At 45.9% G+C, this 24,708-nt stretch overlaps 1 protein-coding gene across 1 annotated transcript in view; it reads left to right on the top strand.

The window, feature by feature from the left end:
* The window catches only part of ATP2C2 (ATPase secretory pathway Ca2+ transporting 2), a 138,813-nt gene that overhangs the window by 87,716 nt on the left and 26,389 nt on the right, over positions 1 to 24,708 (top strand). The window contains exons 12-21 of the mRNA XM_082270788.1: positions 745 to 869; positions 1,205 to 1,302; positions 2,851 to 2,952; positions 4,379 to 4,468; positions 12,972 to 13,073; positions 13,791 to 13,947; positions 15,878 to 16,048; positions 20,340 to 20,437; positions 20,525 to 20,575; positions 23,124 to 23,290. Of these exons, the coding sequence (XP_082126914.1) occupies positions 745 to 869; positions 1,205 to 1,302; positions 2,851 to 2,952; positions 4,379 to 4,468; positions 12,972 to 13,073; positions 13,791 to 13,947; positions 15,878 to 16,048; positions 20,340 to 20,437; positions 20,525 to 20,575; positions 23,124 to 23,290 (1,161 nt within the window). The remainder of the gene's footprint in view (positions 1 to 744; positions 870 to 1,204; positions 1,303 to 2,850; positions 2,953 to 4,378; positions 4,469 to 12,971; positions 13,074 to 13,790; positions 13,948 to 15,877; positions 16,049 to 20,339; positions 20,438 to 20,524; positions 20,576 to 23,123; positions 23,291 to 24,708) is intronic.

The raw sequence follows: 24,708 nt of genomic DNA, 5'->3' as shown, positions 1-24,708 counted from the left end.
CTGCTTTGGTGTCCATGTAGAGGGGCTGCTTTGGTGTCCATGTAGAGGGGCTGCTTTGGTGTCCATGTAGAGGGGCTGCTTTGGTGTCCATGTAGAGGGGCTGCTTTGGTGTCCATGTAGAGGGGCTGCTTTGGTGTCCATGTAGGGGGGCTGCTTTGGTGTCCATGTAGGGGGGCTGCTTTGGTGTCCATGTAGGGGGGCTGCTTTGGTGCCCATGTAGAGGGGCTGCTATGGTGCCCATGTAGAGGGGCTGCTATGGTGCCCATGTAGAGGGGCTACTGTGATGTTTATGTAGGTGGGCTCTTAGGGCATCCATGTATGTGGACTACTATGGTGTCCAGGTAAGGAGATTACTATGGCATCTGTGTAGGAGGGCTAATATGTTGTTCATGTAGGCCATCTTCATCAGTTTGCCTTGTTTAATGGCCTTCATCCTAACTCCGAAAGCAACTTTATCCCTTTCTGCACTCTGTAAAGGTTATTTAACAACCACCGGGCTGTGTAGGAGGCAGCCCAAGATGAAGGGTGTTCACCATGCTCCCCTAACACCCAATGCCCCACTGAAGCCATAGTAATAATCCCAAGTCTTCCTGGGTATAGAAGGACACAAACCTTTCTCTCTCCTCTAACAGCTCAGCACTTGGTGCTTGTGAATCAAAAGACATTGTAGGGTCACCATAATGATTGTCTTTGGGGTTTCCTGCTCTGTTGCTCATTTTTTATTTTTTTATTCTCTCCTTGTAGTTTGGCAGTGGCCGCCATTCCTGAAGGCCTGCCCATTGTTGTCACCGTAACACTGGCGCTTGGTGTGATGAGGATGGCCAAGAAGAGAGTCATTGTGAAGAAGCTGCCGATCGTAGAGACTCTAGGTAATGTATAAGAGACCTGTAAGAGCCAGAACTGGATCATCCACAAGGAACATAAGCAAGAGTCTAGGGCCCAGTGGATGGCCAGAGGGCCCAACTACAACCTTCATATATATATAAAGCAGAAATAATGCTTTGAGCTTGTGTAGATATCTGAGAATAAGTTTCTGGACAAGAAGACCAGCAAACTTCTTCTTGTTACTGCTGATGATGACCATGATTGTCTCCGGCACACACAGTTTTTTGTCAGCAGTCTGACTAATCACTGGTGCAAACACCTGACCGTTTCCTGTCTAATTGATTCCCTGTATATTCCCCACACATCTATCTTCCCCCAGGCTGCTGTAACGTCATCTGCTCAGACAAGACCGGAACACTGACCGCCAATGAGATGACTGCTACCAAACTAGTCACCTCCGATGGCTTACATGCAGAGGTGAGCTGTCTTTTCTTTTTTTTTTGTCAAATTTTGGAAAAAGAAAACTGAAATTAAGTTGAACCAATGTGGAACGTGACAGGTCAAACTGCCAACCATCCTCAGTTTATGTCTAGAACCTCACAGTATGGTTTACATTTCAAAAAAATTAATATTGTTCCAGGAAGGTCCATGCTTGCCCACTACTAAAAGCCAGATGCTCGTCCAGATTGTCTTCTGGTTGGAGTGTTGTTGGCATTCCTGTTTTCATTCACAGCACTATAAAACGTGAACTATATAACAAAAGTATGTGAACCCCACCCCAATGATTGAGTTCAGGTGTTTCAAGCAAAGGATACTGGTAATACTACATCATACATAGACAATTGTGCTCTTCCAGCTTTGTGGTATCAGTTTGGCAAAGACCCTTTTCTGTTCCAGCATGACTGTTCCCCTGTGTACAAAGCCAGCTCCATAAAGATATAGTTTGACCCATTTGGTGTGGAGGAACTGGAGTGTCCTGCATAGAGCCCTGACCTCAACCCTACAGAACACCTTTGAGGCGGAATGCCAATTAAAAATCAGATCCTCTCATCCAACACCAGTACCTGAACTCACAATTGGACACTAATTCCTGCATACATCCTTCAAAATCTTGTGGAAGGTCTTCCAAGACGAGCAAAGTATATTGTAGCCACAATAGCCAGCAACTCCATCTTAATGGCCATGGGGTGCCTACTCTATATTAATGGCTTTGAGGGGCCGCAACTTCATGGAAATGGCCAAGAGGGGGGGGGGCAACTCCATGTAAATGGCCAGGGGGGGGCAACTCCATAAACAGTAAATGGCCATGGGGGGGGGGGGGGTGTCACCTCCATAATAATGGCCATAATTTTGGAACAGAATGTCCAACAAGCTTATATATATGTGATAGTCATGTTTGCACACACTTTCAGCTAAATCATGTAAGAATAGATAAGGTGGATGGGTTCTCAACTTCTCACCAATAATTAGAGGACACGATGATGAATGTGATTCCTGTATCCTCGTTAATCTTAGTTTGTGTGATCATTTTCATATAAAGCTGGCCATAGATGTTTCGAACCATGTAATGGGCAGGCTGATTGTACCAATGTTGATTGATCGATCAACGTGGGTACAACCAGCCTGTCAGGTTTTTCATGAGATTATTGCCAGCGGGAGAACACTATAGCTCCATGGGAGGGATTCCCCCATAAAGACTGACTGAGTTGATGGGGGAATCAAACGATTTTCAATCGTTCCATCTATGGTCAAATTTACTTTTCTTTGCAATTTCAGTTCTTGGTAAATTTGTATTGTGGGGGGGGGGGGGTATTATACAAGGCACAGCTGGCTTCCTCTCAGGTCATCCCATAGAGCAGGATATTAGCTGTATTCTGGGAGCCTCCTTTAGCCTACAGTGGTTGACGACTTGGACTTGAATTTATGTCTGAGAAGTTTGGACTATATTTGTTGATTTTTCCATGTATCATGGCTCATCCCTCATTGATGGTTGGTCCAATCTTTTCTTATCTATTGGCTGCTCAGGTCACCGGAATAGGTTATGACGAGAAAGGAACTGTCAACTTGCTGCCAACCAATGAAGAGTTGCGGGACTTCTCCAACATATCCGTAGGAAAATTAGTAGAGGTAAAGCCTAATCTGGGCAACACGTAAAATCTTCAGCTCACCATGAAATATCCAAATATTCCACAGTTTGGGTAGTAATTATAGAAGATAAGCAAATTGACGCAAGTGTGGTGCACTCAATCAGTAGCAAGATTTCCAGATGCACCCAACAAGCGTCAACTTGTTTATCTTTTCAAAGTCCACTCCAACTCAGTCCTGCCTTGCAGAAGCCATGATGAAGGGAGTGCCAGAGCCCCCGAAACGTGTTGACGGTTTACCATAAACTTGTTATGAATTAATAAAATATTTTTTAGTACTAGAAACCTGGGACTTTTACCCAAGGTTCCCTAGTTAGGGGGAGTAGCCTATGGCTCAGCAGAGCTACTGATCTTCATATATCGGAAAGCCCTTTTAAAATCATGACCCATTGAAAGCAAAATCATGTGTCTGTCTCGCATACCTTCCAGATTTTAATTGATGTCTTTGTTCCCACCATTGAGATTTCCTTTCTCTATCTGTCCTGGAGACACAACAGGAAGTAAGAGGAGAAAAATCTCTTCTTTGACAGTTGTCATCAGAACATGCGCTCCCATTGGATGTTTACCCCACCAGTTTCTGACAATGGTGAAAATGGAGTGTTAAGCTTCCCAGTGGGACGACCGCATTTAAACCGGGCAGAAGTTCTAAATTAGAACCTCTGCCCGGTTTAAATGCTGTCTTCCCACTGGGAAGCTTCACACTCCATATTCAACTTCTAACCCATGTACAGAGTCGGTGTGAAGAGCATTAAAGTGTATGTAAATTCAGAGGCTAGACCATGGGTGTCCAACCTTTTGGCTTCTCAGGGCCACATTGAGTGTAGAGAAATTTTCTTGGGCCGCATATAAAATATATACTATAGTTAAGGTATATAAGTAATAAAATGCCGCCGCGCCCTTCCCGCGCCGCTGCGCCCCCCTCCGCACTAATTTAGCACTAGAGGATGATCAAATTAAATTGAATCAGTATACAGAGGTTTACTTCTTCTGAGAGATAATAAAGGAACACTCTAACCACCATGACCACTTCAGTAATTTGAAGTGTTAATCGTGGTTGGAGTCAGAAACACTGCGCATGCTCGCCCCCTCCTAGGCAGCCTCTGCCTAACGTTAGTAGGAAGCTGCTGTGGCTGTACTCCCGACCCGACTTTCTTCCTCCCCAGCAACAAAAAAAATTGTCAGGGGGCAGTGGGCCGCATTGCCTGTGGTTCTGGGCCGCATGCGGCCCCCGGGCCGCAGGTTGGACATGCCTGGGCTAGACGTTTAATTTGGGAGGAGCTAAAGAGCCCTATACCCAATTAGAGCATTGCTATGCTGCATTTGTGGGGTTCCCCCTGGGGGATGTTGAATGTATTGCCTGCATCAAAGTCTATATTTCAATGTATTTATTGTCTTCTTCTCAATAACAGGCTGGATGTGTGGCCAACAACTCCATTATTCGCAATGGCACCTTGATGGGACAGCCAACAGAGGGCGCCCTGCTAGTCCTGGCAATGAAGGTACTTCTTGTACAATAACTAACTTGATCACCATCAGATTTTGCTGCTGTCCCCCTGCACTTTTAATTGGCTTAATGCCTTTCCCATAAGTCTGTGCAGACATCCAATCACAAGCTGCGTGGAGTCGGACATCCCTGTCTATGTCTTTAGGTTCCCTGCACAAGGTGTTTTATGATTGGTTTAGATGTCCAAAGCCACTTAGAATTCAGCAGGATCGCTGGAATGAGCACAGTATCTGCTGAACAGAAGTGGGAAAAATCTTGAAACAATGTTGCTAAATGCGTTGATGATTTTTGATATACAGAACGCCTAATACCAGACATGGCTGTTGATGTCTCTCCCTGGAATCACTCTGCTCTGTTTGCGCCCAGAATGGCGGGCACTGGCCGTGCAGAGTGGGGGTGAAGGTTTGTGCGTATGCAGGTTAGATATGTAAAGAATTTTAGATGTAAATAAACAGCTCAGCCCGGGAAGAGCCAGTTCTTCTCGTAAAATCTCATAAAATCCCCCAACTCCTCTTTTCACACTGAATTCCTGAAAATATACAAACACTGACACCCTGTGTTACGCATTTCTTTTTCTGCTTCTAACAAATGTTTCACATTGGATTAAATGTTTCTATACATTACATAGTTACATATAGTTACATAGTAGGTGAGGTTGAATAAAGACAACAGTCCATCCAGTTCAATCTGTGTGGGTGTATGTGGCAGTAATCATCTCACATAGCCCTGAATGTTCTGATCCTTGAGATGTACGTCTAAGAGTCTTTTGAAAGCCATCATACTTCCCGCAGAAACCACCTCTTGTGGTAGAGAATTCCACAATCCTGTGGCCCTAACGGTAAAGAACCCCCCACGTTGCCTGAGGTTAAAACGCTTCTCCTCTCATTGCATTGTATGCCCTCGAGTCCTCATGCAATCCCTCCGATTTAAACCTTTTTTACTATGCCGAGATCACCATTGAGATATTTATAAATCGCTATCATGTCCCCCCTCAGGCGTCTCTTCTCCAGAGAGAATAAATCAAGCGATTGCAGACGCTCTTCATAATTAAGGTCCTCCAATCCCCTAATTAGTTTGGTTGCTCTTCTCTGGACTTTCTCCAGCTCCAACACATCCCTCCTGAGGACTGGCGACCAGAACTGGACAGAATACTCCAGATGCGGTCGGACCAGAGTTTTATAAAGTGGAAGGAGTATAGTCTTATCTCTGTAATACATCCCTTTCTTTATGCATGCTAATATTCTGCCGGCTTTGGCAGCTGCCGCTTGACATTGCATGCTATTGCCTAATCTATCATCAACCAAGACTCCCAGAACTTTCTCCATTTTTGATTCCCCCAAGGGTTCCCCCCCCCCCCCAAAGTGTATTGTGCTTTTATGTTTTTAGTCCCCAAGTGCAAAACCTTACACTTCTCCACATTAAACCTCATTTGCCATGTCGTTGCCCACTCTGTTATTTTGTCCAGGTCATTATGTAGGATATCTGCTTCATGCTGTGCAGCTATTGCCTTGCCCAATTTTGTGTCATCTGCAATTGAAGTGGAAAACATTCTGCATCTTTTTACACTTTGACTAATCATGTCACAATGAAAAACTATGAGCTGGATTTACCCGCGTAAAGGGTATTTGCTGGCAGTTGGAGGGCGGGGCAAATAATATTAGCAGAGTATTTAAAACCTGTCTGTTTCCCTGTATTAAGCCTCTGGATTGAGCTGGGTAAATCCAGAACCAAGGAGCCAGAGATGAATCACAAGACTCTGCATAGCTCAAATAGCATCGAGCCACCTACTCTCCTTCGCAAGCTGTGAGGATGGCTCCATTAAAGCAATTGAAACCGAGAAATCTGTGTTAACACCGGTTTGTTGTGCAACCAGAGGAATCCCACTCTGGTCTATAGGGCCCATTCACACCTTTACAAGGCGTTTCTGTGTGACTCTGGAAAAGATTTAGGTCATGGGTGCTCAACCTGTGGCCCTCCAGCTGTTGCGGAACTACAAGTCCCATCATGCCTCTGCAGTCGGGAGTCATGCTTGTAACTGTCAGCCTTGCAATGCTTCATGGGACTTTACATTTTGCATTTTGGAAAAGTGTGTTTAAAAAAAAAAAAAATGTTTGCCTGTTTGTGCATGTTTTTGCACCATTTGCAAAGGTAGCATAATGATTTCAATGTGCGACCAACAGGACAAGGTAACTCGTGTACCTTCTTGAACGTTGTTTTGCTGTGATTGATGCAGGTTTTTTTTTTTTACGTGACAAATAATGTTTTTTTTTGTCACGTTTAGGTCGCCATTAAAAATTAAAGCGGAGTTCCACTCAAAACTAGAACTCCACTGATCTGCTTCCTCCGCGCCCCCCCCCCCCGGTGCCCCATTTGACACCTTTCAGGGGGGAGGGGGGAACGGGTATCTGTTTTTGACAGGTGCCCTTCACCACTTCCTGGGAGACAGCGCCGCGGCGCTGTCCCTCGGAAGTTCGGCCCCCTCCTTTTTCCCCCGCCGCTGGGCCAATTGCAAAGTGCAGCAGAGAACCAGCAGTGAAGCCGAAAGTTTCCCGTGTTCCCTTAACCTGGATGGCGGCGGCGGCACCCGAGAGCCGATTACGTAAATTGGCTTCGGATGCCGATATCGCGGGCTCCCTGGACAGGTAAGTTCTACTATTTAAGTCAGCAGCTACAGTATTTGTAGCTGCTGACTTTAAATTTTTTTAAGCGGGGTGGAACTCCGCTTTAAGTGCTTTTTGCATGTTTTGTAAATGCGTGGCTTTACATGCGTTTATGAAATGTTAAAGTGGTTGTTGTATTTTTTTAATAACAGACATGTCTATACTTACCTGCTCTGTGCAATCGAATTGCACAGAGCGGCCCTGATCCTCCTCTTCTCCCCAACAGGTGCTCCTAGCTCCTCCTTCCTTGCTGGTACCCCCAATAGGAAACCGATTCCCATGGGGGCACTCATGCGGGCTTTCTCCTGAGCCATGCTGCTGCGCCCAATGACACAGACAGCAGGACTCAGCTTTGCCCCCGCTCCCTCGTCACTGGAGTTGATTGACAGGATCGGAAGCCAAGAGCTCCCACTACTATGGATCTGCCCAGGGAAGAGGGACAAAGTCAGGAGAGCCGCAGCTCTCACGCACAGCGCTGGATCGCATTGGGGTTCAGGTAAGAAGAGCTTTTTTCAGCAGGTACGTGGGGAAATGCAAGTTCCGGCACCTTCAGCACTGAATGAATTTTATGGCAAGGATTGCTGGGGTGTGCTGGAGAGTCTATTGTTGCTGGCTTCTGAGGGATCTATTGTCGCTGGTGGAGACCTATTTTTGTGTGGGAGTCTATTGTTGTTGGGGTCTATTGTCGCTGGCGGGGGAGGGGGTCTTATATTGCTGGGAAGGGTTTATTGTTGCTGGCTGCTAGGAGATCTGTTGTTTGTGGTGGGGTCTTTTGTTGCTGGGGTGGTGTTTGTTGTGGGGGGTACATTGTTGCTTGGGGGCAGGTCTGATGATGTGTGGGGGATCTATTGTTTCTGGGGTGGGGTCTAATGTTGCTAAGGTGGGTGGTGTCTATTGTTGCTGTGATGTCGTCTCCATGTATACTCACCACACCCCAGAAACATAATTTCCTGCTTGTGTGATTGGCTCACCAATTTTCTCAGAATTCTGCAAGTTACAAGTCAGATTTCTGGCATCCCCTGCAACAAAAATGTCATTGAGATACTTCCAATAGGGATTAATACATGTGATAGAAGTTGATTGATATGCAAAAAGTCCAAAAACATATCAAAGTATACAAATGTGTATTCAGTGAACGGTCCAAAGAATTATCCAGATTAAGTGCTGAAGTGCTGTTGCCCCCCCCCCCCCATTTGTCCGGGCCCCCTACAGGAGGACTGGTGCCCCCCCCCCCCCACCCCCTATCAGTGGCCCTGTGTGGACCCCTTAGCAGTATTGTTAAGTGGGAAGATAGCAGCTCACAAGTGCCTTGAAGCTTGGAGCTCATAAGTGGAGAAGAGAAGAGAAGACTCGGATAGTTTAATAAAGCCTTATTTATTCAAATAAATACAATTTTAATATTTTTATGAATAAATAATAATTACACTATCCGAGTCTTCTCTTCTCCACTTATGAGCTCCAAGCTTCAAGGCACTTGTGAGCTGCTATCTTCCCACTTACCATTCAGCATTATAGACCCACATGCAATACTGCAAAGGGGTCCACATCCTTTGGTAAGTGCAAGCTCAAGAGGGTGGTTGGCACATTCCACTGCATGAGTGTGAGTTTTAAAGCACTTCAGCACTTTATTTGGATAATTCTTTGAACTGTTCTCCGAATACACATTTGTATATTTTTATGTTTTTGGACTTTTTGCTTATCAATCAACTTCTATCACATGTATTCATTTTTATCACATTTGTATTATTATTCACTGTATTCGTGCTGTGTTTTATGATTAGGTATTATTGATCATTTTTGAACAGCTGCAATGGTGATTATCTTTTAAGTCACTCCTAGCGCGGGTTTATTCGAGTTGTACATATCACGGCTAAAGGGATGCAGGCTCAGCAGCTTTCCTCATTGGAGCTCTGCAGGTGCACAGCTGATTGATCATTTAGGTGTTTCTGGCCCCTATAGACTTCAATGGTGGGGACACAAAAAAGGTGGCTGGGGTTTGTTCAATTTTTTTTTTTTTATGATCCCTTATATGTCATCGAGATCTGTGGCATCAGGAATTATTGTATAAAACCGAGCAGTGAGATGTACGGTGAGCGGCTTGTAGCTGTACCTCAGCCTGTAGTTTGACCAGCGCAATGGTGGACAGCAGTACTATAGAGACAAGCAATGAGAAATCCAACGGCTATAGTCCGCAATCCATATGCAACACCGTATAAGTATCTGTTTATGGTTTCTGTGACTTGTGTCCAGATAATATATAGAAGATTGTGGGGTCACCTTGCCTTCCTTCCACCATGCCCTCTGCTGTTCCATATGACGCATTGTTCGGGTGCAGCATCGGATACCATCATTGTCCGTTTGCAGACACCCATCGGTGCTGTCCCCGGTGCCCCATAATGAACGATTGGCACGTTGCCCACACAATGGAGGTATTTATGACCCGTCGGTAAACTTTCTCCATCACTGCCTGGTGAGCTTTGAAAATAAGAAACCTATTTTTTTACCTTTCGCAATAAGACGCTGCATTGTTTTGCTTTCTCCATTGTTTTACTGGTGACGTCAGTTTGGCGGGGTGCCTCGCGATCCTACACTTTGCCCTGCTGTGGTTAGTGTGTGTAAATAATCCAAGAGTCTCCGCGCTGTGCAAACAACCGTCGTCAACCGGCGTCATTCCTTCTGAGAACAGGACGTCATGATGGATTTTCAGAACTGGTTTGTGCCCAGCACGTCCTTGGAATGAACTCTCCTCTGAGTCGGAATTTAAACACTTAGACAGTATACATGGATAGATGAGGGTCATTCTGAGAACTCCTCCCCTAAAAAATGTACAATATCCTCTCTACACAGCATTATGCTATAGGTCAGAGCTATATAAATTTATAATAATTGTAGCGTGCGATTGTGGGGGACTTTAGAGTGTAAGCTCCTCTGGTGAAGAGACTGATGTGACTGGCTCAGTGTTCTCTGTACAGCACTGGGGTATATGTCGGAGCTATATAAATGTATAATAATAGTGTGTAACTGTAGGGATACATTAGAGTGTAAGCTCCTCTGGCGCCGAGATTGAGGTGACGGCTCAGTGTTCTCTATACAGCCCTATGGTATATGTTAGTGCTAAACAAATATGTGTAATTATAATAGTGTGTGGCTGTGGGGGGACATTAGAGTGTACATTTTTTTATTAAAAATATTACAAACATAATAAAAACAATTACATAATATATAATAATAACTTATATATATAGCTTACATGAGCATAGAAACAGAAAATAGCTTTTTTTGCCAGAAAAAAAGCATAAAGAAAACAAAATATACCAACCAAGACACATTTTCATATTATTATCATCATGATTAAACTCAACAAAGCCCTAATCTCCACCTAAACACCTCCTCAAGCTAAGAAACTATTACACATTTATCCCAGGTATGCAGCCTTTTTTCAAATATCTGATCTTATAAAAATCTAGTGAAATGAAAGAAAAGCCGCACACCCAGAGACTGACAGACAGCAGCTACGGGGACCTGACATTCCTCCACACCTTTGTTCAGGCTCCCAGCCGCCACCTGTCCTTTTCAAGAACCCGAATCTTCCCAACCTCACCCAGAATGTTGTGCACCAGCACCTTGACAGGAAGGACTTTTTCCCGAGTGGAAACCTGACACCGTGCATTCCACGTGATATAACGGACTACTTAGTTAACTAGAAAAAGTGTCTCGAAATCAAAATCCAAACAACCCGTACGACCCATACGACCACTCCGCATAACTCAAGCGGGAAAGGAAAGGGATAACCAGAGCCCCACCCACCCACTTATAGACTTCTATATTGAAGGGGCACTGAAGCAAAAATGGTTCACCGTCTCCTCCACACCGCCACACTCCACTCTTGGACAACCACGGTTCTCCGCAGAGTGATGCTTCAAGTTGTCCTTCACATAGAGTCTGCCATGGAACGAGAGCCAGGCCAATTCCCGAAACTTCAAAGGGATTCTCTCCATATTAATCAACCCAGACCCTCCCTCATAACAGGGCCTGGGCGATCCCTCAAGGCCAGTGGCTCGTTAAAGGCAGATTCAACAACCCTCCTCTCCAGGGCCTTCCTAGGAAGAGACTTAATTTCCTCCGCAGGGCAACGTAAGCCGGGAGCTTACCATGTCGGACCCTCAGGCTTTTCACTGGCCCACCATTCTCCCAACTTCGCAGAAAAGGTCTAAACTAGGACTGAAAATACCAACACACCTAGGCGGTTCCTCTGCCAGCATGTTACCAAAATGATGTTTCAAAAACATCAGAGAAAAAAATACCACCGGGTGGAGCATACCTAGGCCACCCATCCGCCTGGGAAGGTAGGTTACAGACCTCTTAATGAGGTTCAGTTTGTTCCCCATAACAGCTGGAAGAAACAGATATATAACTTCACATAGAGAGACACTGGCAAAACACAGACAAAGCTGACATACAGAAATACCGAGATCAGGTAAGTTTTTTAATCAGGTCAATCCTTTCCCTGTAGGAGAGTTTACATTCCTTTCAGCTTGCACCCTTGGCATCGGCATCTTGTAGCCTGCTTTCCCAATTTTCAAGGCCATAATCACCAGGACTAAATTTGATGCCGAAAACGTACATTTCCTGCCAGGGCTCTGGGAAGGTGTCTGAAAGCTTAAAGGCATCACCTTCCTCTCCCATCCAGAAAACTTCACTCTTATCCCGATTGATCCTTGAGCCGGATGCCTCGGCATACTGCGCCATCACTGAGACCACCTCCTCCGCCTCCTCTGTCCCAGAGATGAAAACAGACACATTCTCCACCTTTTACCCTGTTTCCTTTTAGCCTCCAACCATTCCATATTCTCATTCAATAATCCTGACGGCAACCCCCGCCCCCCCGGACATGCTCAACTTATAATTATATTTTACCTTGCATTCTGCACCAACCATTCTCATTCCCTTGACCTTCTCACTTCCCCCACCACCATCATTCAATCCATCAGCCACTCCACCCCTCAGCATCTGCTGACCACCAGTCACACTTCTGGGTTGGGAGGGGGGCAGATACTGACTCAGACACGACAAATCTTGAGACAGGGGTAGTACTGGGGCCACCATGTAAAGCCACTTCCTTGCCCCCCCATCTGTACTGTCGCCATTGCTGTGGCATCCACCCTTTGGCTGGTGCTGGCACAGGCACTTTCTTTCTCCTCTTGGAATCTCTCCTCATTCTCATACTTCCCCCTAAACATACCGCTGCTTTCCTTCAGAGAGGTGACCAACGTCTCCTTTTTCAATGCCTCCTCTAGAGACTTCAGCTTGGAGTCTTCCCTTTTACTGCTCCCTGGCTTACTATGCAGAGATTTCTTTTTTCTGAAATCTGCTTTCAGGACAGCAAACTTCTGTTTCTCCTTAGTAAAACTGTGAAGTCTATTCACCACTCTGTCCTGGAAGGCTGGTAAGGATTCACGTTGCATAGGGGCAAGTCCAGGATCCACTGCAGCTTGAGCATGTGGTGTAGGCCTCAGATCCTCTGGGGAGCCTCCACCTTCGTCTTCCCCAGCTTGCTCCATGATAGCTGGGAAGAAGCCTGCAGGAGAGGCCCCGGGCTTGATGTTACTCCCAGCTGAGACCGCAGCAGAGTGCGCCAGCAGCACCTTGCAGAACAGCACCACCTGGTGGAGAGACTGATATGACTGGCTCAGTGTTTTCTGTACAGCATTGCAGTATATGTAAGAGCTATAAAAATGGAGAATAATAATAGTGTGTGATTTGCGGGGGGGGGGATATTAGAGTGTAAGCTCCTCTGATAAAGAATTTATATCTAGTAATGATCATTTCTTCCCGTAGATGGGTATGGGGAATTCCAGAGAAAATTACATTCGGAAGAAGGAAATCCCATTCAGCTCGGAGCAGAGGTGGATGGCGGTGAAATGCACAGACAAACTTGAGGTAATGCTCCACCCAGATCGCCCCCCATATATACATACTTCTGCAATTGAGAACAAAAAGAAAACAAAGTCGTACTGTACAGGCCAGACAAGGAGTCTTTAAGATAAAATATCTAATTTTTATTATACATGATCTTTAAAAAGCAAAACATTTCATAAAAACATTGATATATGGTGCTTGATTGATTAACTGTACATGGAACAATAAGATTACTTTAGCTTGAAACATCCAATAAAGAGAAATCCTCATGTCAACGCGTTTCACCGAAGCAGAGCTTCATCAGGACGCTTTAGTGTAGTACAGTAATCCTCTAAGAGAGAATAAAAATTTATAAGATTTGAAAATTCATAAATGTACATTATGTTGCAACAACATCACCTAATTTGCTGTGTGGGAAAAAAGTCAGCATCGCATATAGGCTATAGCGCGTATGGCCCCCTGGGCGAGCACCGGAACAAACGGGCAGGACACCTCAAAATAGCAGATCTATATCAAAAGAATTGCCATAGAGACCTTCATCCCAAAGTTAATTGTAACTGGATAGGGATTGTACAAATGATATCTAATTCTTATGTTCCTGAAGCCAACAATTGTGAAAAAGGTTTCAGATGTAAGCACAGCTGGTCATCTATATATACCCAGGCCCTACAGACGAGGATGACGATATACAATCCTTTCTTGGTTTATCATTTAAAAATGATTCTTCTTATCCCATAGAATCAGGAGGACATGTACTTCATGAAGGGGGCCTTTGAAGAGGTGATTCAGTACTGTACGACGTATAACAGCAGTGGGATGACGATGACGCTCACACCGCAGCAGAAATCATTCTACCTTCAGGAGGAGAAGAACATGGGAAGCCAGGGGCTGAGAGGTGACTATGCTGGGCACTCTGCCCTGATCGTCTATTAGAAAACTTGAGCACAATCAGTCATAATCTCTCGTCTCACATGTGCTTGGTGGGACTGCAGCCTCTTGACTAGGGTTGCACCGATACAATTTTTTTTTTTATCAGCGAGTACAAGTACCGATACTTTCAGTCGCGTACTCGCAGATGCCTAGTACCGATACTTTGTGGCGCGATTTGCGTCAATACTAAATAAATGGGCCCAAAGAATCGCATGCGATTTGAACAGGAATGCGGTGCATTTACTGTCCAAATCAGATGCGATTTCTCCCACCAATCCCGTGTGTGTATAGAAAGGCAAAAGCGCCATCTAGTGGGCAGTTTATTAAAAATGTTAGAACTCGCATTAAGTACATATCTGGTCAAATGCAAAATCTGTATAAGTGTACCGGTCTCGCCAATGAAAGAAGGATAGAAAATCACAGCCGCTGGAGGTGCTCACATGGCCGCAGGAGAAGTCCCGGGACCCCGTGGGTATAGAGCAGAAGTGATGTCAGCGGACCACCACTACATCTCCTCCAGCCCTGTGAGCACCTCCAGCGGCCATGATTCATCGGCGGGACCAGGACACCCATGCAGATTTTGCATTTACTCCAGAAACAAAAATAGTGATGCTGAGCACCCTGCTCCTGCGCTCAGAACCTGGTCCTCAGGCTGCCTCTATCATGGAACTCGCACTTGGCATCCACTATGGCTAAGCTTTGCTGCCCTCTACGACCGGGGTGGTCAACCAGGCTTTTTAATAGTAAAATTAAAATCAGCTACTCGCAAACATGCGTAAAAATCAAGAGCCTCCGAGGAAGAGGCACGGCCTCGAAACGTGTCAGCCCTCCGTCTTTTCGAGACATTGGACTCTTATAAAGATGCTGCTCTATGGAATTGAAATGCTTGACTTTTACGCATGTTTGTGAGTAGCTGATTTTAATTTTACTATTAAAAAGCCCGCTGAGGATAATGCGCTAGGCTGGTGCGTTCTTTGTTTTCTATTTACAGATTTTGCATTTGAACTGTACTTAAAGCAGAGTTCGACCCAAAAATGGAACTTCCTCTTATATGCTTCCTCCCCCCTCTCGTGCCACATTTGGCACCTTTCAGGGGGGAGGGGAGGGGGGGGGAACGGGTACCTGTTTTTGACAGGTACCCTTCCCCACTTCCAGGAGACAGCGCCGCGGCGCTGTCCCTTGGAAGTTTGGCCCCCCTCCTTCTTCCTCTGATGCCGAGCCAATTAGAAAGCGCAGCACGCTTCGCACATGAACAGTAGGGTACCAGCTGTAAAGCCGAAAGGCTTCACTGCCGGGTTCCCTTACCTTGAATGGCGGCGGCTGCACCCGAGAGCCGATACTAAAATCGGCTTTGGGTGCAGAAATCGCGGGAACCCTGGACAGGTAAGTTCTAATATTTAAAAGTCAGCAGCTACAGTGTCTGTAGCTGCTGGCTTTTAATTTATTTCCTGGGGGGGCGGAACTCCTCTTTTAATGTGAATTCAAACATTTTTAATAAACTGCCTAGCCAGATGGCGATTTTCTCTTTCTACACACACACACACACAGAAGCGGTGAGAAAAATCGCATGCGTTTCAGACAGGAATCGCACCACATTTCTATTCAAATAGCATGCGGTTCTTTGCAGTGCGATTTAGCGTCTAATCATTTTATATTGACGCAAATCACACAGCAAAGTATCGGTTTCAGTATTAAGAAAACACTTGGTATTGACGCCGTTACCGATACTTGTAATCGGTGCATCCCTAACAGAAACTGTTTTAGGGGCAGCCATGTGTCAGTGGGCCGGGCAGTGACTACACTACAGAGCTGCAGGCTTGGATAACGGCGTCGCTACAGACAGGGACTTGTACAGGCTCTATATATTAATTTGAGATCTGTCTCCTCCTCCACAGTGCTGGCGCTGGCCTCTGGATCCGAGTTGGGGATGCTGATGTTCCTGGGGCTGATTGGAATTATTGACCCCCCGAGAAGTGGGGTGAGCGAAGCAGTGCAAATCCTTCTGGAGTCCGGGGTGTCCGTCAAGATGATCACGGGAGATGCGCTGGAGACGGCTCAGGCTATCGGTGAGCGGATGCTGTGCGCGCCACAGCTTAGAATTGTCATTGTCCTAAAGAGGGCGGAGCAAGGGATGTATCTTCTCTCCATATGATGAGTGCAAATTGTATCATTAATAGAACCAAACTGCTAATCCTAATGATCCGGAACATTCACCGCTGAGCAATTTATTTTCGGATAATCCTAAACTTCTTTATTATACAGATTCATAGAGTCGGAAACCTACTGGATTCCTGGCTGCCATTGTGATCCTCTGCTTTCAGTACTTTAAGAGTGTGCAGATCCGGAGTTCTGAATTTACTCCAACCTCTCTATCTGCATGTGTGTTCCAGTTCAGAGACACAAGGTGTTGGAGTCAGAGGATCAACATGACAGGTGGCCATCTAAGGACATGTCAAATCTGGCAACCTCCATGACAGGTGCACTTTGATCTGCTGGTTGTGGAAGATCTTCCTGTAGGAATCCGCATCATGTTCTCAGTATTGCACTTAAACATGACTTCAGTATCACAGTGTCAGGCTAAAAAAAGGCATTGCCATCCTAATGCTTCACACCACTATTGCCATACTAAGACCTTATTCTACTATTTCCATCCTAAGGCCTTACCCCACTACTGCCATCCTAAGGCTTCATCCACCGTTGTCATCCTAAAGCTTCACCCCATTATTTCCATCCTGAGGCTTCACCCCATTACTGCCATCCTAAGACTTCACACCACTTTTGCCCTCCTGAGGCTTCACCACACTATTGTCTTCCTAAGACTTCACCACATTATTGCCATCCCAAGGCTTCATCCCACTATTGCCATCCCAAGGCTTCATCCCACTATTGCCATTCTAAGGTTTTGTCCCACTATTGCCATCCTAAGGCCTTATTCTACTAATGCCAACCTAATGCTTTATCCCACTTTTCCCACCCTAAGGCTTCACTCCACTATTTCCATCCTAAGGCTTCACCCAACTATTGCAATCCTAAGGCTTCATCCACCGTTGTCATCCTAAAGCTTCACCCCATTATTTCCATCCTGAGGGTTCACCCCATTACTGCCATCCTAAGACTTCACACCACTTTTGCTCTCCTGAGGCTTCACCACACTATTGCCATCCTAAGACTTCATCACACTATTGCCATCCTAAGACTTCACCACACTATTGCCTTTCTAAGACTTCACCACACTATTGCCTTTCTAAGACTTCACCACACTATTGCCATCCTAAGACTTCATCACACTATTGCCATCCTAAGACTTCACCACACTATTGCCATCCTAAGACTTCATGACACTATTGCCATCCTAAGACTTCATCACACTATTGCCATCCTAAGACTTCATCACACTATTGCCATCCTAAGACTTCATCACACTATTGCCATCCTAAGACTTCACCACACTATTGCCATCCTAAGACTTCACCACACTATTGCCATCCTAAGACTTCACCACACTATTGCCATCCTAAGACTTCATCACACTATTGCCATCCTAAGACTTCATCACACTATTGCCATCCTAAGACTTCATCACACTATTGCCATCCTAAGACTTCACCACACTATTGCCATCCTAAGACTTCACCACACTATTGCCATCCTAAGACTTCATCACACTATTGCCATCCTAAGACTTCACCACACTATTGCCATCCTAAGACTTCACCACACTATTGCCTTTCTAAGACTTCACCACACTATTGCCTTTCTAAGACTTCACCACACTATTGCCATCCTAAGACTTCATCACACTATTGCCATCCTAAGACTTCACCACACTATTGCCATCCTAAGACTTCATGACACTATTGCCATCCTAAGACTTCATCACACTATTGCCATCCTAAGACTTCATCACACTATTGCCATCCTAAGACTTCATCACACTATTGCCATCCTAAGACTTCACCACACTATTGCCATCCTAAGACTTCACCACACTATTGCCATCCTAAGACTTCACCACACTATTGCCATCCTAAGACTTCATCACACTATTGCCATCCTAAGACTTCATCACACTATTGCCATCCTAAGACTTCATCACACTATTGCCATCCTAAGACTTCACCACACTATTGCCATCCTAAGACTTCACCACACTATTGCCATCCTAAGACTTCATCACACTATTGCCATCCTAAGACTTCACCACACTATTGCCATCCTAAGACTTCACCACACTATTGCCATCCTAAGACTTCATGACACTATTGCCATCCTAAGACTTCATCACACTAAGACTTCATCGCACTATTGCCATCCTAAGACTTCATCACACTATTGCCATCCTAAGACTTCTCCTCATTATTGCTATCCTAAGGCTTCTTCCCACTATTTCCATCCTAAGGTTTTGTCCCTCTATTGCCATCCTAAGACTTCTCCCCACTCGTGCCATCCTAAGACTTCTCCCCACTCGTGCCATCCTAAGACTTCTCCCCACTCGTGCCATCCTAAGGCTTTGCTCACTATTTTAAACCTAATATTCCATCTCACTGTTGCTATTCTAAGGCTTCATTCCCTTATTGCTGTCCTAAGTCTTCGTCCACTCTTGTCATCCTAAGGCTTTATCCTACTGTTGCTTCATATTGCGCTCCACGTTTGTTACATTGAATTAAATCCCCTTTTTGGCCATTTCCAGTGACACGGCTCAGAATCTAATGTTGAGTGTTCTGCGGGGTTACAATGTATATGAAGGCCGGTGCCTCCTGTGTCAGTTTGTACAGATGTACTCACCCCCCCCCCCCCCATGTGAATCCTAATCCCTCAAATCTTCATATGTATGATAGAAATCTAGGTGTGGTGTCCCTTTTAAGAGTAGGAGTCGTCCTGTTTGTTATTCCCATCTGATTGGATCTTGTTATTCCAAACATTGCGCGATGCTTCCGATCTCACGCCAGAAAATTCATTTCAGAGACTGTGATCACAGGACACCATTGGGGTATACATTTCTGGAATGTTGGTCATTGTATTCATTCTTTATTATAAATGTGAGAAAAACTATCACAGAGAGAATAACACATGTATTAAAGGAACACTCCACCCAAAAGGGAGATTTCAGCTACAGCTGGAGACTGGTGGCCTGAGCCAATTACTGACCCTGCTCCGTCCCTGGATTTTTTCCGGCCGTCTTCTACGTAATATAAACAATCTATAAATATCCAGGATGGGTGGGAACTCCTCATAATGGGCACAGAAGTTGTACAGACCTGGGAACTCAGCACAGGGATGGTGGGAACTCCTCATAATGGGCACAGAAGTTGTACAGACCTGGGAACTCAGCACAGGAATGGTGGGAACCCCTCATAATGGGCACAGCAGATGTACAGACCCCGGAACTCAGTACAGGGATGGTGGGAACCCCTCATATTGGGCACAGCAGGTGTACAGACCCGGGAACTCAGCACAGGGATGGTGGGAATCCCTCATAATGGGTACAGCAGGTGTACAGACCTGGGAACTCAGCATAGGAATGGTGGTAACTCCTCATAATGGGCACAGCAGGTGTACAGACCCAGGAACTCAGCACAGGGATGGTGGGAACCCCTCATAATGGGCACAGCAGGTGTACAGACCCAGGAACTCAGCACAGGGATGGTGGGAACCCCTCATAATGGGCACAGCAGGTGTACAGACCGAGGAAATCAGCACCGGGATGGTGGGAACCCCTCATAATAGGTACAGCTGGGGTCAGCAATAGAGTCCATAAGTGATGTATTTGTGGCTTTAAATTAATTGTAAACGATCACCTTGTAAAACAACCAATTCAGTTTAAAAAATAAACGAAAGGCAAAACATTTATGTATACATATAAATAAAATAAAAAAGATGATAAATGTCCTTTTTCCATTTTTTAGAAGTGATCGCATTCCCTCTGTTCTCAGCTGCATCAGAACTGGGGGGAGGAGAAGCAGCAGTACACTGAGCTTCCCAGTAAATGGCTGTGCAGCGGGGGCGTGTCAGGAGAAGTCTGATCATTGGAGGAGAGCAGGCTGAGTTCCCAACATAGCTAGAGAACTGACCACAGTGTGCTCTCCTGCTTAGTGTGGTCAGTTTTTAAAAGGAAAGTAGAGGGACTGGCAGGATCACCAGGGATTTCACACAAAGGAAGCAATACAAAGAGAACAGGATAAATTCTCATACAAGTGCAGGGTACAGCGGGTACATATTAGGATTATGAAATGTTGGGGTAACAAACGCATTACCTCTCCAGCATCCAGTACACATTGAAATCTCCATTCTGGGTGGTGTGCCTCTTTAATGTGCTTTTTTGTCAAACGTTTCTCTAACATTTTGGCACTTTTCTAGGAAGAAGTATCGGTCTGTCCAATGGGCACCTTAAAGCCATTTCAGGGGAGGAGTTGGATGCATTGGATGAAGCGTCCTTGTCCGCTGTGGTCACCAAGGTCTGTGTGACATCTCTGACTGTCTCAGGTTTATGTTGTTACCATTTTTTTACGTCCTGTAGATAACGGCGCTGTGTGTCTTCCCAGGTCTCTGTCTTCTACCGCACCAGCCCGAAGCACAAACTGAAGATTATCAAGGTAACTGTTAGAGCTGCATGATTATTTGTTAAAAGAATCGATCTCGATTCAGCCCCCCCCCCCCCCGATCCTAAAATGGCATGTCCTCGATTCTTAGCCTCGGTTCACATTAGTGCGATTGCAGAGATCGCATGCAATTCGGAGCGCACTGCTCCTAAATTACATGCAATCTCATGTGCGGTGCAAATTTCAGCCATACACTTTGTATGGCTGAATTCTAGTGCGATACGATTCTGTGCGAACTTGCAGATCGCACTGCGATATGCGATCGCAACTGGTGGTGTCGTTAATTTTTTATTGACACCCCCAGCGTATCGCATATGGCAGTGTGAACTGCCAGGGGTGCGGATGCAATGCGGGATCACGCTGCATATTCGCAGCCTTCTCGCATCGCACAAATGTGAACCGGCACTTACAGAGCTGTTCTCTGCGCACATACGGCTGCCAAAAAAAAATCAACATTGTTGAGGCCCCGTTCACACTGGGGTGACACTACTTGCCGGGGCGACATCATAGGTCGCGGCACGCTGCTCGCACCGCGACCTCGGAGCGGCCGGCACGGACTTCATAACATTGAAGTCTATGCAGGTCGCTCCGGGTCGCCCCAAAGAAGCTCCGGACCCTTTTTCTAAGTCGGAGCGACTTGTGTCGCTCCTATTAGAACGGGTCCGCAGCTTCTCTATGGAAGGCGACCTACGGCGACCTGTCAGGCGACCAGGTCGCCTGACAGGTCGCCCCAGTGTGAACGGGGGCTAAGGCTGCTAGATAACTATCAACATTGTTAAGGCTGCTAGATAACCATAAACACAATGTTTTACAATGTATCATTTTGTTCTTTTAGATCAGGCATGTCCAACCTGCGGCCCAGAGCCCCAGGCAATGCGGCCCACTGCCCCCTGACAATTTATTTATTTTTCATGGGGAAGAAGGAAGTCGGGTCGGGGCACGGCCACAGCGGCTTCCAACGAACTGTAGGCAGAGGCTGCCTCGGAAGGGATCATCCTCTAGTTGTGTTAAATTAGTGCTGGGGGAGGGGGGCAGCAGCGTGGGAAGGGCACGGCGGCGTTTTATTACTTATATACCTTAACTATAGTTTATATTTTATATGCGGCCCGAGAAAATTTCTCTACACTCAATGTGGCCCAGAGAAGCCAAAAGGTTGGACACCCATGTTTTAGATGAAAGGATTGAACTTCTGTCTGTAAGGGAGGGCAGTTTAACCTCTTCAGGCCCTGTTCACACCTGAGTGTTTTTCAGCTCGTAAAACGCTCATCTCTGAAGTCTCAAAATGCCACACAAGCAAAATCCCATTCATTTCAATGGCCCTGGTTCACATATCAACTAGGGATCGACCGATTATCGGCAAAGCTGATATATCGGGGGCCGATATGCACTTTCCCCGATATGTCGGAATCGGCTACCAAGGTGACCGACATTGCTGAAATTTCGTAAGTGCAAGCTAGAGGCAACACGGTACTGGCGTCCGTAGCCGACGGTCGGCTGTCTTGTAATGACAACTGATGCTGCTGAGAAGCTGTCATTACAAGGAGCTGGATGGGACACCCCCCCCCCCCTTCCGCGGCTCGCCCGGGTCTCCCGTCCCACCGGGAGACCCGGGCATCCTACCGCTGAAGACCCGATCAAAGCTGCATTCGGCTCTGATCGGGTCTACATGCAAAAACCCGGAAGTGATGCCTGATTAAAAAAAATGACAGCATTCAAAACAGCCAAGTCAAGTGATACCTGTCAAGTGATAAAAAAAAAAAAAAATGAAATGTACAAAAATATCGGCCAATACCGATATTCAATGGCCAAAATATCGGTAACAGCAACAAAAAACCGATATGGGTCAATCACTAATATGAACGTTTAGTCACCTGAAGCTCAGAAAAGCACATGAGCCTCTTTTTTTTGGCAGATTACAAGTGTTTTTGTTAGATGTCAATGACTTCCTCCAAACACCTGCAAAAAAAGCCTGAAAATGATACGCTCAGGTGTGAATGGAATGGAGCCTAAAGCGGAGTCGTCGTCGTCGTCCCCCCCCTCCATAAATTAAAAGTCAGCAGCTACACATACTGTACACATACTGTAGCTGCTGACTTTTAATATTCGGACACTTACCTGTCCTAGAGTCCAGCGATGTCGGCACCGCAGCCGATGTTTTCATTGGCTGTTGGGTGCTGCTGCCGCCATTGCCGGTAAGGAAACCCGGCCGTGAAGCCGTGCGAAGGCGCTACTCTCTCATACTGGCCTAGAAGCAGAGGGAGGAGGAGGGGGCCGAACTTCTGACGTACCTCGCCACAGCGAGGTCCAACGGAAGTGGGGGCAGGGTACCTGTCATAAACAGGTACCCGCTCCCCCCTGAAAGGTGCCAAATGTGGCACCGGAGGGTGGGACGAGACAGCTAAGCGAAAGTTCCACTTTTGAGTGAAACTCCTCTTTAAAGACTAAGCCTTTTTCTGACACTTGTTGCTTACAAGTTAAAATCATTGTACATTATAAGTTGCCGGTTGTCTGAGTCTATCTGTGCTGTATGTTGTATTTCAAGGCTCTGCAGCGCACAGGCGCCATTGTCGGGATGACGGGAGATGGTGTGAATGACGCGGTGGCTCTGAAGTCCGCTGACATCGGTGTGGCGATGGGGAAGACCGGAACAGATGTCAGTAAAGAGGCCGCAGATATGATCCTGGTTGATGACGATTTCTCCGCCATTATGTAAGTAAATCCAATCATCTGCAGAGTATAGCAATATGTATCTATCAGGGGGACAGAGCAATGTTCTGCAGATCTCTAGAGAGATCAGTAATGGAATAATCTGCAGAATAGATCAATATGTATCTTTCAGGAGGGGGATGGGATGGAGCAATGTTCTGCAGATCTCTGGAGATGTCAGTGATGGAATAATCAGCAGAATATATCAATATGTATCTTTCAGGAAGGGGTGGAATGGAGCAATGTTCTGCAGATCCCTAGAGAGGTCAGGGATGGAATAATCTGCAGAATATATCAATATGTATCTTTCAGGAGGGGGACGGGATGGAGCAATGTTCTGCAGATCTCTGGAAATGTCAGTGATGGAATAATCAGCAGAATATTTCCTTCTTTGTCAGGAGGGGGATAGGATGGAGCAATGTTCTGCAGATCTCCAGAGAGGTCAGTGATGGGATAATCTACAGACTATATCAATATGTATCTTTCAGGAGAGGGATGAGATGGAGCAATGTTCTGCAGATCTCTAGAGATGTCAGTGATGGAATAATCAGCAGAATATGTCATTATTTATCAGGAGGGGGTTGGGATAGATAGAGCAATGTTCTGCAGACCTCTAGAGATGTCAGTGATGTAATAATCTGCAGAATATATCAATATGTATCTTTCAGGAGGGGAAGGGGGGTGAAGCAATGTTCTACAGATCTCTAGAGAGGTCAGCGATGGAATAATCTGTAGAATATATCAATGTGTATTTGTCAGGACTGCAATGGGATTGAGCAATGTTCTGCAGATCTCTCCAGAGGTCAGTGATGGAATAATCTGCAGAATATATTCATATGTATCTGTCAGGTGGGAGATGGGATGGTGTGAGGTTCTGCAGATCCCTCCAGAGGTCAGTGATGGAATAATCTGCAGCATATATAGTAGTGTGTGTCAGTCAGGGTGTAGATGGGACAGAGCGATGTTCTGCAGATCCCTCCAGAGGTCAGTGATGGAATAATCTGCAGCATATATAGTAGTATGCATTGGTCAGGGTGTAGATGGGATGGTGCGATGTTCTGCAGATCTGAGTAAATATTGGTACAGAGTGAAGTACAAGCGATGAATATTATGTGCGGTTCGCGTCTCCTGCCGGCGGTGTGTTTGCTCTGTGGCGGGGATCACACTGTTATCTGGCGGCACAGAGAACACTTTGTCTCATTACACAACGCTAATGTCCCGGAACGGATATGTACTGCCAGTTAATTGAGTATAATGGCAGGATAGCCCCCCTCCCCCGCACACCACCTGTCCGATGAGTACGCTTACCTGACTTCTACATGAAGTGCCTCCTGTGTACACAGATCAGGCACCGCCCCCTCATTAAATATAATGACTTAGACACTTCCATCATCCCCGTCCTCCGGTGTCACAGACAGAAA

Source organism: Pelophylax lessonae (assembly GCF_965119305.1).
Source record: "Pelophylax lessonae genome assembly, chromosome: 10".
NCBI classification, from domain to species: Eukaryota; Metazoa; Chordata; class Amphibia; order Anura; family Ranidae; genus Pelophylax; species Pelophylax lessonae.
This window is presented reverse-complemented; position numbering and strand designations above follow the sequence as displayed.